Genomic DNA, 13,084 nt, shown 5'->3' with positions numbered 1-13,084 from the left:
GAGGCACTGGATGCTATGCTGAAAATATGGTGCCTCTAGCTCAAAAAACAGCCCCCCAGAGTCCCGGATACCCATGGATCAGTTTTCCATTATACCCTATGGGAATCAGTCTCCACAGAGAATAATGGGATGACCAGAAGACATTTCCTCCCCCCCCCCACCGCTTTCTGATGACCTGGAAGCAGGAGGAGGGCCTCCAAACTGGAGGATCCCCTGTCCCAACCTGGGGATTGGCAACCCTATACCTCCCCAGGCTCCATCCCCAAATCTCCAGGATTTTTCCAACCCGGATCTGGCACTGGGGTGGCCAAACTTGCTTAACTTAAGAGCCACATAGAATAAACGTCAGGTGTCTGAGAGCTGCAAAACATGAACATTAGATGTCTGAGAGCCACAAGACATGACCATCAGATGTTTGAGAGTCGTAAGACAGGGAGGGAGGAAAGCAAATAGGGAGAGGTGGAAAGAAAGCAACTTTAAATGCATTCTCCAAAGCTACCCGTTAGCTTGGCTAGGAGAAGTGATTTAAAGAGACAAATGCCTTCTCTAAGCTGGACGACAGGGCAGTGGGGGCTTCAAGAGCTGCATAATATGTGTGGAAGAGCCACATGTGGCTCCTGAGCCACAGTTTGGCCATCCCTGATCTGGCAGCTCTATTCCACATCCCCCAGGAGCAGCCAGGGGAGACCTAGCAACCTACGGTAATGAAAGACAAGGTGAAGGAAGTGGACCTCTCTGCCCCAGTGCAACTCTATCTCCCGGCTCTAGCCTGGGTGGGGAAGAGGAGGGAGATGTTCCAGGGATCATTGAGACAGAAGAGAGATACCTGAAATAAACCCACCCGGATAAAAATAGCATTGGCCCTAAGGGCAAAAGACGAGCTGAGTGAAAAAATAGGCAGCTATTTTTAAACCCTGGATGGGGTTGTTATGGCAACGAGCGCCTCTTGAAGCAGAGTAGGCCTAACGAACAGCAGTGCCGTAGGACGCTTTGGAGCCCAAGAGGCGCGTCAAGTCGCAGACTGTCTCGAGAGGTCTTGGGACCAAGGGAGGAACGTTGTCCCCCTCCCCCCAGGCTGTCAACCTCCAGGATGGGCCCTTGAGATCTCCTAGACTTGCAGTCGGTCACCAGACTACAGAGATCCATTTCCTTGGGAGCAAATGGCCACTTCAGAGAATGGATTTTATGGAATCGCATCCCAGCTGAAGTCCCTCCCCTCCCCAAACTCCGCCTTCCCAGACTCCGCCCCCCAAGCAACCAGAAAGTTCACAACCCAAAGTTGGCGACCTTATGCCCCACAGGGTTGCCAGCAGGCCTTTTTTTTGAGCAGAAATGCACAAGCAACAGGCAGGCCGGAGCATTCTCCACCATTAATGTTACCCTATGTGGTAGGGTTGCCAAGTCCAATTCAGGAAACATCTGGGGATTCTGGGGGTGGAGCCGGGAGACATTGGGGGTGGAGCCAGGAGCAAGGGTGTGACAATCATAATTGAACTCCAAAGGAAGTTCTGGCCATCACGTTGAAAGGGACTGCACAGCTTTTAAATGCCTTCCCTTCATTGGATATAATGAAAAATAGGGGCACCTTCTTTTGGGGCTCATAGAATTGGATCCCCTGGTCCAATCTTTTTGAAACCTGGGGGGGGGCATTTTGGGGAGAGGCACTGGATGCTGTGCTGCAAATCTGGTGCATGTACTTCAAAAAACAGCCCCCTCCCCGAGCCCCAGATATTTGCAAATCAATACTCCATTATTTCCTATGGGGAAAAGACTCCATAGGGAATAATGGAGTGCCCAGCAGACATTTCCCTCCCCTCCCCCCGCTTTCTGATGACCCTGAGGTGGGGGGGAAGGGGCTCCAAACCAGGGGATCCCCTGCCCCCAACTGGGGATTGGCAACCCTAATATGTGGTTGTGGGGCTCTCCTGGGTTTGTTGAGGGAATTAGCTGCTAGGAGACCCGAACAAGTGAGAAGGGGTAACAAGCAGGATCACCAGCTACGTTTACCAGAATTTTTCCCTCAGGAGAACTCTCAAATGAATCAGGCCTTAATTAATGAAATGGTTTTTTATTAAAGAAAATTAAAAGAAATTAAAATCAAAGTCATTAATTGAAAAAGCACTTTTTAAATACACAGGTTCAGAAAATAAAGGTGGTAGCTTTATAGAGACAGGAAGGGAACTTATTGTACACAGGACTCTATTTACCTATTCCGGAACAGAGATTCGAGGAGAAAGGTGAGCAGGACGAACCAGCATTCCACTCAAGGGAGAGGATGTACCCAGTTTTGTTTTGGGAGTGTAATTTAATGGATCTCCAGATAATGCACACACAGACACAAGAATGTAGCCATTGTTATTTGCAAAAATGGAAACGTTCAATATTACCCGCAACTCAGGAACAGTTGATGAAGACGATGGAACTTGCAGAGATGGTTAAACTTACTTCTTTGATGAGAAGAGAGACATTATTGACATTTCTTGTTAACTGGAAACCCCTTATGGGCTTTTTGCATGAAACGGCGAGCCTCTGACTTCTTGAAGCTAGATGAAGGCATGTATTTCCTAAGTGTTACTGACCTCCAGTGGTACCAACCAGAACTGTAAAAACAATCCAAATGGTACAGGCCAAACTTACTTAAACTAAGAGCCACATAGATTAAATGCCAGATATCTGAGAGCCACAAGACATGAACGTCACACATCTGAGAGGTGCAAGGCATTGAAGTCAGAGGTCTGAGATCTGCAAAACATGAACGTCAGATGTCTGAGAGCCACAAGACAGGGAAGAAGAGAGGGAGAGAAGGAAAGTGAACAGATGGGGAGAGGTAGAAAGAAAGCAACTTTAACTTTAAATGCATTTTCCAGCCTGCCAGTTGTCTTGGCTTGGACAAGTGATTTAAAGAGAGAAATGCTGGCCAACTGGGCAGTGGGGGCTTCAAGAGCCACACAATGTGTGTGAAAGAGCCACATGTGGCTCCCAAGCCACAGTTTGGCCATCCCTGTTACAGGCCAAGGCACGAGCTGACCATTGTGGGTCAGGGATATGCATTTCTTCCCAAATGAATTTTTTTTGGGGGGGGCACAGACAACAATCAATGTATTTTGAATGAATAAATGCCTCCGATTGCCTCTTGAACTGCCATCTTCCCTTCTACGTATCAAAAACGTGGCAGAGAGGATTTCTTTATGCATTACAACCCAACTGGACCAAAAGCGAAAGACATAAGTTTCCCATCAAACCCAGCATAACCATTGCGTTTTTTGAAAATTCAAGCTTATCCAGGCGGGCAGCATCTGAACCCACATCTTCCCAGGGCTAGGTCACTATTTTGTTCTCATTATGAGACTCAAAGAGAACAAACATCAGTAATAATGAATGTAACAAAAGGGAATAAAACGAGAGTGGCCAAACTTGCTTAATGTACGAGCCACAAAGAATAAACGTCAGATGTTTGAGAGCTGCAAGACATGAATGTCAGGAAGGAAGGAAAAGAAGATATTGGATTTATATCCCACCCTCCACTCCAAATCTCAGAGTCTCAGAGTGGCTCACAATCTCCTTTATCTTCCTCCCCCGCAACAGACACCCTGTGAGGTAGATGGGGCTGAGAGAGCTCTCACAGAAGCTGCCCTTTCAAGGACAACTCTGTGAGAGCTATGGATGACCCAAAGCCATTCCTGTAGGTGCAAGCGGAGGAGTGGGGAAACAAACCCGGTTCTCCCACATAAGAGTCTGCACACTTAGTCACTACACCAAACTGGCTCTGGAAGGAAAGGAAGGGAAGGAGAGGAGAAAGGAATATAGATTAAATAATAGTAAAAAAATCCCTCACAGAGACTGGCATTGCAGCATGAGCAGAAAGTAAATGGTTTGGGGCTTGCAGCATTTGGGGACTGATCCATAAGCAACAACCGACAGTCAATAGTACAAGCAGGGACTTGGGAAATTAACAAGACTATAGTGGTATTTCTGACCACAAGCTGCTCCAGTCAGGGCCGGTTCCACATTCCTGGCGTCCCAGGCTCCTCTCCTCTCCTCTGCCTATCACTAGCACCCAGCAGTGCTCCCTGTAAGCACACAACTTTCATGCCAGTAGCTCACAAAGTACCACTTTTGCTCACAAGACTCTGCAGCTTAGAGAGAGCATTGCTGAGCATCCCTGTACTTCCCCTTCCCCCCCTCTCTTCCTCCCCCCCCTTACCATAGAGTTGCCAATCCTAAAGTGGGGGCAGGGGATCCCCCAGTTTGGAGGCCTTCCCCCCATTTCAGGGTCATCAGAAAGTGGAGGGAGGAGAGGGAAATGTCTGCTAAAGGTAAAGGTGGTTCCCTGTGCAAGCACCAGTTGTTTCTGACTCTGGGGTGACGTTGCTTTCATGAGGAAGTCTATTATTCAGTTTGGTGTAGAGCCAGTTTGGTGTAGTGGTTCACAGACTCTTATCTGGGAGAACCGGGTTTAATTCCCCACTCCTCCACTTGCGGCTGCTGCAATGGCCTTGGGTTAGCCATAGTTATCACAGAGGTTGTCCTTGAAAGGGCAGCTGCTGTGAGAGCCCTCACAGCCCCACCCACTTCAAAGGGTGTCTGTTGTGGGGGGAGAAGATATAGGAGATTGTAAGATGCTCTGAATCTCTGATTCAGAGGGAAGGGCAGGATATAAATCTGCAATTCTTCTTCCCTATGGAGACTTATTTCCATAGCAAATAATGGAAAATTGATCCACAGGTATCTGGGCTCGGGTGGGGGGCTGTTTTTTGAGGTAGAGGCACCAAATTTTCAGTGTTGTATCTAGTGCCTCTCCCCAAAATACCCTCCGAGTTTCAAAACGATTGGACCAGGGGGTCCAATTCTATGAGTCTCCAAAGAAGGTGCCCCTATCCTTCGTTATTTCCTATGGAAGGAAGGCATTTAAAAAGGTGTGCTGTCCCTTTAAATGTGATGGCCAGAACTCCTTTGGAGTTCAATTATGCTCGTCACACCTTTGTTCCTAAGGCTGTCAAGTCCGAATCAAGAAATATCTGGGGACTTTGGGGGTGGAGCCAGGAGACTTTGAGGGTGGAGCCAGGGTGTGACAGGCAGGATTGAACTCCAAAGGCAGTTCTGGCCATCACGTTTAAAGGGACAGCACACCTTTTAAATGCCTTCCCTCCATTGGAAATAATGAAGAGGGGCACCTTTTTTAAGGGCTCATAGAATTGGACCCCCTGCTCCAATCCTTTTGAAACTTGGAGGGTGTTTTGAGGAGAGACACTAGATGCCATGCTGCGGATGTGGTGCCTCTACCTCAAAAAACAGCCCCCGCAGAGCCTCAGATACCCACAGATCAATTCACCATTATACCCTATAAGAACTGGTCTCCATAGGGAATAATGGAGTGCCCAGCAGACATTTCCCTCCCCCTCCCCCCATTTTCTGATGACCCTGAAGCGGGGGGAGGGCCTCCAAACTGGGAGATCCCCTGCCCCCACCTGGGGATTGGCAACCCTACTTGCTCCTGGCTTCACCCCCAAAGTCTCCAGGCTCCACCCTCAAGGTCCCCAGGTATTTCTTGAATTGGACTTGGCAACCCTACCTCACCATCCCTCTCAGTCCCACCCACCTCACAGGGTATCTGTTGGGGAGATGATCTAGGAGATTGTAAGCCACACTGATTCAGAGAGAAGGGCGGGGTATAAATCTGCAATTCTTCTTCTTCTCTCACCACCTACACTCACAGATGTCTGCACCACCACATGCCTGTTTGCTGACAATGATGGGGACGGAGTGCACATGGCTGGGAGCATGGGTGGTAGAATGTTTGTGAGCCAGCAGCTGGGCAGCGGGAGGCACGTGGTCAGCCACAGTGAACCCTGCCTGTGAGTCCTGGGCCCCGGCATCTGCCCCTTTGCTGGTGCCGGCCCTGTCTCCAATGCTCTGAATTCCATCTCATGGTTCTTTTAGTATCTGTGTTCTTCCACCCCGCTCTGTTCTTCCTCATGAAAACTGATCCTGACATCTCCAGAAGGAGCTCTGGGGTAAGCAGATCTGTTCTACTTATCAGCTAATGAAGAAACCAGCCCAGGCAGCCTTTCCTGGGGTCAATCGCTGAGGCTGTTTTAAATCATTCCCCCGTTTCCCTCCTCCCCCTTCCTGGCTCATCTTCTGCTCTCTGGCTGCTGTATAATCCAATTCAGCTCAACGGCAGATCAAGTTAGAAACTGCCTGAAGGGGGAGAAAAAATACCTAAACAAAAAGTCCCTCCCGGTTTCTGGAAATGAAAATTACAGTTGTCTGGGACTCTCTGCCGGACAAAGGCATTACCATTTAGCAACAGAGCACTGTAGACGGTAAATATTTAATTCAGAACTGCACTGTGCTGAATCAGTCCTCCACAGTGCAGGCAGCAGATGAAAAGGAATGGATTATAAGTGAGCCCTGTGCTGTATCCTCTTTTTCCCCAAGTCAGCTACATATCAATCCCAGTTAGCTTGATGCTGGACTGCTTTGACGGGTACAGAGAATAAACGAGGAAGGCTTCATCTGATTTTGGCGGCTGATGAAACATAGAAGGGGGTGCCCTGCTGGCTATTCTGTTCTAGAAGTGATTCACCATAAGCCTGGCCTTTCGTGTCCAGCGCTTCCACACAAATGTCCACATGTATGCAATTGGCACATGCACAGTAGCCAAATGCAGATTTCATTATTTCCACGAAATCTCTATGAAAAATTCAAGAGAGAAATAATCTGTTATTTTCCCAACTGTCTGACAGGCAGAAACTCTGCCTGGCAAGCCTCTTTCCCTTTGTGCTTCTACACCCCCAAAAAGCTTCATTTGTTGAATTTCTGCCTGTCTGGAAGTTGACAAAATATCCTAGGGGTGCCGTGCCAGGGAATACTGATGGCTGCTTCTCAAGCAGCTCACCAGAAGCCTGCTTTCCTAGGAATTCCCACTCCAAACTCTGTGTTGATTCCTTAAAGCTGTACAGTATGTAAGGAAGTAAAACAAAAGTTCGGTGGTACCTTAAAGACTGATATGTATTAAAATATGAGCCACGCTCATGGCTGAACATGGATTCCATTGCTCCCCAAAAGTGATTTGAAAAATTAAATCAGCAAAAAAATAACCACCTAGGTATTTTAACAGCTGCCAGGCAGGGAGATATTCAGTGTAAAGTCAGTAAATGTAAAGGGGCCTTCACTAGTTGAATATCAGTCTATTAAAAGGCAGGCAGTCAACAGGTGAAGCCTTTTTTCATTTAACCCCTGTACTCTCCATGACAACTTCACCTCTGAAGATGTGTGCATGCACACACAAAAGCTTGTCCTTTGAATTAAACGTTGTTGGTCTTAAAGGATTTTAAGTTTGTACCACTTTGTATTCTAAACCCCACCAGCTATACACAGCTCTGCTTACAGTACCTCATTCCTCGTCTGAAGAAGCGTGCATACACATGAAAACTTACATTCTAAATAAATATTCGTTGGTCTTAAAGATGAAGCTTTTTTTTCTAATTTAACGACCGCATTCTCCATAACTACTTCACTTTTGCTGAAGCGTGCATGCACACGAAAGTTTATCCCTTGAATATAACTTTGCTGACCTTAAAAGTGCTACTGGACTCAAACTGTATTTAGCTTCACCTACTGAACGTCTACCTGTCTGGCAGCTAGTTGAAACATCTAGGGGGTTAATTTCCGGCTGATTTAATTTCTTTCCCCAGTTCCTCTTCCGAAGCGTCACCTCTTTGCCCAGCCTCCCACTCAATCCCACCACCCGCTTTGCTCCACTGCAGCTAGCAACAGAGAGCAAAGGGAGCCACGGTGCGCATGCGCCATAAGGACCGGCTCGCCGGCGCGCCAACCCTACGGTGGCCGCTCGGGGACCTTCCCGGTTCAGGCGCGCCTGCGCCGAGCCGAGAAGAGTTGTGGGTAGGGGGCGGGATGGCGCAGGCGCGGTCTGGCTCCGGCGGCTCCCGGAGCGTAAACAAGGCGCTGCCGTGAGGGATGAGGAGTCGGCCGGAGCCGAGCGGGGTCGCCGGGAGCTGCCGAGGCTGAGCCTCCTTTCGCCTTCCCCCGCCGGTCGGGGGCCGAAAGAAGCGCCATGAACTTGGCCAGTCAGAGCGGCGAGGCCGGCGCCGGCCAACTGCTCTTCGCCAACTTCAACCAGGACAACACGTAAGAGGGGGCGTGGCCAGAGGAGCAGGCGTGGGGGGTGGCATGTGGGGGCAGACGGTGACGTCACGGGGGCCTTCCTAGGCAGTCTTTTTCTACCCCCTCCCCCTTCTTTTTGTGCTGTCGGTTGCATTGCTTGTTGATTGATTTGCTGGAGAATTGGGTTTTTAAATTTTATTTTAAAGGCTTTCCATCACACTAGTCCTCAAGGAGGTCCCAGTTTGCTTGCTGCGCGTCCCTGCGTTGGGAACCTCGCGCCTTTAGGATTGCTACATTAGGGGAGGTAGTTTTAAACATAAAAGAAGCCATGTTGGATCAGGCCAGTGGCCCATCCAGTCCAATACTGTGTCACACGGTGGCCAAAAAACCCACGTGCTATCAGGAGGGCCACCAGTGGGGCCAGGACACTAGAAGCCCTCACACTGTGCCCCCAAGCACCAAGAATACAGAGCATCGCTGCCCCAGACAGAGAGTTCCATCAATACACTTTGACTAATAGCCACAGATGGACCGCCACTCCATAAGTTTATCCAATCCCCTCTTGAAGCTGTATATGCTTGCAGCCACCGCCACCTCATGTGGCAGTGAATTTCATGTATTAATCACCCTTTGGGTGAAGAAGGACTTCCTTTTATCAGTTCTAACCCAACTGCTCAGCAATTTCATGGAATGTCCACGAGTTCTCGTATTGTGAGAAAAGTACTTCTTTCTCTACTTTCTCCATCCCAGGAAGAATCTTGTAAACCTCGATCATGTCGCCCCCTCGGTTGACGTTTCTCCAAGCTAAGGAGCCCCAAGCGTGTTATGTTAGTTTTGTGTTAGATGTGTCCGCTATGGGCTTTGAACCAGGATGGCTCAGCAATCAGAGGTAGCATATCACTGGATGAAATGTGCTGCTTTCTACTAAACAAAGGTGGAATCCACTGGCACCTTTAAGACTGATAAGTATGATTCTGGGTATGAGCTTTTGTGTGCCTGCGCACGACAGTTTATACCCAGAATTGTTGGGTCTTAAAGGAGCTGCTGGAATTCCAGCTTTGCTTCTGATCGACATGGTGACCCACCAGAATCTCTGTATGCAAGTCTTGAGCAGCATTCCCTCTAAGCTGAGTTAGTGTGAGCCTCTGGTTTTGAGCCTCTGGTTCACATGTTTTTGTGTTAGCTCACAAAAAAATGGCCCCAGAGCAAACTAATTGATGCACTAGCTCACAGCGTTAATGCCAGTAGCTCACAAAGTAGAATTTCTGCTCACAAGACTCCGCAGCTTAGAGGAAACATTGGACTTGAGGAGTTGGTTTCAGTGTGTTTGAAGAAGTGTGCATGCACGCAAAAATTTATGCCCACAATCAAACTTTGTTGGGTCTTAAAGGTGCCCCTGGACTCCAGGTTTGTTCTCTTCCTTCAGACTAACATGGCTGCCCACCTGGATCTCTCTACCTACATAGAACAAAGTTGGAGTCCAGTAGCCCCTTTAAGACCAACAAAGTTCTGTTGAGAATGCAAACTTTCATGTGCTTTACATTCTCAATAAAACGTTGTTGGCCTTCAAGGTGCCGCTGGACTCCAACTTTGTTCTATTGCTTCAGACCAACATGGCTGGCCACCTGGATCTCTCTACGTACCTGTAACGCTTGAGGAGTCAATTTCAGTCTATCTGAAGAAGTTTGCATGCGCATGAAAGCCTAGCTTCTACCCAGAATTAAACTTGTCGGTCTTAAAGGTGCCACTGCACTTGAACATTTTTCTGTTGCTTCATAAATGAATCTCTCTACCTATACATGAGGCTTTAGGAAATTGGTTTCAGGGCTGCCAGTGGACTCCGAACTGTTGCTTCAGACCACAGGTGGTCAAACTGTGGCTCTTTTGCACATATTGTGTGGCTCTTGAAGTCCCCGCCACCCCATTGGCCAGCTTGGAAAAGGCATTTGTCTCTTTAAATCTCTTCTCAAACCAGCTGGCAGCTTGGAGAATGCTTTTAAAGTTGCTTTCTCTTCACCTCTCTCTCCCCATCTATTTGCCTTCCTTCCCCTCCTCCCTACTTCCCTTGTGGCTCTTGTACACCTGTTGTTTATTCTGTGTGGTTCTTAGGTTAAGCAAATTTGACCACCCCTGCTTCAGACTAGCACGGCTAGCCATCTGAATCTGCCTTCTGCTGTATTAGATTCTTGGTCTATCGAGGTCAGGGAAATACCTTAAGATTTTGGGGTGGAGTTTGAAGAGGGATGAGAGTTCAGTGGGGAGGCAATGCCTGCCATTTTGTGCAGAGAAGCTGATCTTTGTAACTGTGGAGATGAGCTGTAATTCTAGGGCCCACCTACAGATCGGCAACCCTAATCAAGGCTAGTCTTGTGCAGTCTGGCCAACAGTGTCTTTCCTGGGTCTTGGGGAAGAGCTGTCTTTCAGCCTGCCTCCTACTCAGTCCTTTTAATTGGAGACGGCGGGGATTGAACCTGGGACCTCTTGTGTGCAAAGCAGATGCTCTTCAACTCAGCCACAGACCCTCCCTGGCCCCAGTTGCTTGAGAAGGGAGGGGAGGCAGTGGCCTCTTTGTCTCTTCTCATAGGCCAGGGGTGGCCAAACTTGCTTAACATAAGAGGCACATGGAATAAATGCCACATGTTTGAGAGCCGTGAGGCATGGACGCCAGATGTTTGAGAGCTGCAAGACAGGAAGGAAGGAAATAGATGGGGAGGGAGAGGCGGAAAGAAAGGAACTTTTAACTTTAAATGCATTCTCCAAGTTGCCAGCTGGCTTGTGCTTTAAAGAGACAAATGCCATCTTCAAGCCAGCCAGCAGGGTGGTGGGGACTTCAGGAGCCATAAAATATGTGTGAAAGAGCCACATGTGGCTCCCGAGGCGTAGTCTGGTCACCCCGTCGTAGGCCATCTGGGGCAATTAGTTGACCACGGTGATATGCTCATCTAGAAGGCCATTTGTCTGTTCCAGTGGTCTCCGTGGCAGCTAGGTATACGAGAGGACATCGGGAACCCTTTCTTTAAAAATGTACTTTTGGCAACTGCAGCTCGGCTTGCAGGAAAGAGGAAAGCAGGAGGAAAGCAGCACCTTCTGAAGCTGTGTGCTGCTGTTCAAGTTTCTCCCTCCCCTCGTCTGCTTTTCTCTTCCAAGCAAAAAACATCCTAGAAAGAGATAACAGCAATGATGATGCTACCACAGCTCCTTTTAGGTCACGGTGTAATCCCCTTGTAGGTGCTGACAGCATCTGAAGGCTGGTGTAAAAATTGCCTACAGATGCCTAAAACCGCTGGGTGGCTCTCTGAAATTCCAGTATTCTCAATGGAACTTGAGCCTTAGAGCGCTGTGGCTCAGAAGGAAACGGAGAATGTGTTTTGCATACCAAAGGCCCCCTGCTCAATCCTGGATATTTCCATTTTTTAAAAAAAGGATCTGGGGTGAAAGGCTTGGCTTTCTGCTTATTGGGCTAGACCAGGGGTGGCTAAACTGTGGCTCAGGAGCCACATGTGGCTCTTTCACACACATTGTGTGGCTCTTGAAGCCTCCACCGATCCATCAGCCGGCAGAGAGAGCACACTTTGTCTCTTTAAATCACTTCACCAAGCTAGCCAGTGGCTTGGAGGATGCATTTAAATGTGCTTTCTTTCCACCTCTCCCTCCCTACCTCTATTTGCCTTCCCTTCTTCCTGTCTTGCGGCTCTCAAACATCTGATGTTCATGTCATGCAGCCATCAAACATCTGACATTTATTCTGTGCGGCTCTTACATTACACAAGTTTGGCCACCCCAGGGCTAGATGGTTTGCTCCCTGAGTGGGTTGCTCCTTGATGTGATTACTCTTGCACTTGGCAGAGATTAACCTACAGTGACACTGTTTCCAGGTGTATAGCTGACTACAAACACTTGACTTGTACGTGTTGAAAGCGTCCACATTATTCAGGCATTTGTCATGCTCCGAGCAGTTGTCATGTGGGTAAAGCAGGATGAACAAACAATGGGATAGATTAAGCGTTACTTGCCATTGCACTTTTCAGTGTAAATTTACAATGGTCTTGAGGGACTGCCACTGTAATATTAGTGAGGTGCATCCAAGTTAGGAGAAGGAAAGTGGGATGCAGTCCGCTGTAGCAGATTGGAAAGAGGAGAGGGCAAGGAGGAGATCCGTTGAGGCTAGTAACATGTATCGGGAACTGACTGGAAGCTGCGGTAGATCCTTCTTGTGGTAGAGAGCCAGTTTGGTGTAGTGGTTAAGCGCGTGGACTCTTATCTAGGAGAACCAGGTTTGATTCCCCACTCTTCCACTTGCAGCTGCTGGAATGGCCTTGGGTCAGCCATAGCTCTCGTAGGAGTTGTCCTTGAAAGGGCAGCTGCCGTAAGAGTTGTCTCAGCCCCACCTACCTCACAGGGGGTCTGTTGTGTGTGTGTGTTGTGTGTGGGGGGAAGGTAAAGGAGATTGTGAGCCGCTCTGAAACTCTGAGATTCAGAGCATAGGGCGGGATATAAATCCAATATCATCATCTTCTTTAGATCACCCTCCAGGGTGTGTTGGAGTTTCTAGTGTGTGTTGGATCGAGGGACATGGGAGAGTATGCAGTTCTGCGCTTGTTCTAACTGGTGCTGTATCACAGTTAAATACCTGCCTGTCTAAGTCATTTTAACCCACTCTTTCCGCCAAAAGCACCGGAGGCAGCTGAAAACGATACAAACAATTAAAAAGCAGCAGTGCCAGTTGCTCACTGGAGCGGCAAAAATAATTTGCACAAAAATCGGAGCAATCGCAGCGAATGTCTTTTGCCACCTCAGGGCAAGAGTAGCAATATGATAAAAGGTTGAAGTAAGCACAGCATCAGAACTAATAACTGAAATTAAACGTTGGTTTTTTTCCCACAATGTAGACCTTAAGCGTAGGGAAAGTCGCGCTTTGGCTTTTGAAGCAGTCAGGTGGTTTGCGGACCATCGC

At 48.4% G+C, this 13,084-nt stretch overlaps 1 protein-coding gene across 2 annotated transcripts in view; it reads left to right on the top strand.

Annotated features, from left to right (window-relative positions):
• The first annotated feature begins 7,906 nt into the window (after positions 1 to 7,906).
• The window catches only part of WIPI2 (WD repeat domain, phosphoinositide interacting 2), a 236,297-nt gene continuing 231,119 nt past the window's right edge, over positions 7,907 to 13,084 (top strand). Inside the window, exon 1 of one of the 2 annotated variants that reach the window (XM_060260763.1) lies at positions 7,907 to 8,154. In XM_060260763.1, coding sequence (XP_060116746.1) covers positions 8,081 to 8,154 — 74 coding nt within the window. In that variant the 5' untranslated portion in view covers positions 7,907 to 8,080. The remainder of the gene's footprint in view (positions 8,155 to 13,084) is intronic. The other variant, XM_060260764.1, reaches the window with a different exon arrangement.

The sequence above is a fragment of the Heteronotia binoei genome, chromosome 20 (assembly GCF_032191835.1).
Source record: "Heteronotia binoei isolate CCM8104 ecotype False Entrance Well chromosome 20, APGP_CSIRO_Hbin_v1, whole genome shotgun sequence".
NCBI classification, from domain to species: Eukaryota; Metazoa; Chordata; class Lepidosauria; order Squamata; family Gekkonidae; genus Heteronotia; species Heteronotia binoei.
The sequence above is the reverse complement of the archived record's forward strand: the minus strand, read 5'-3'. Positions and strand labels throughout refer to the sequence as shown.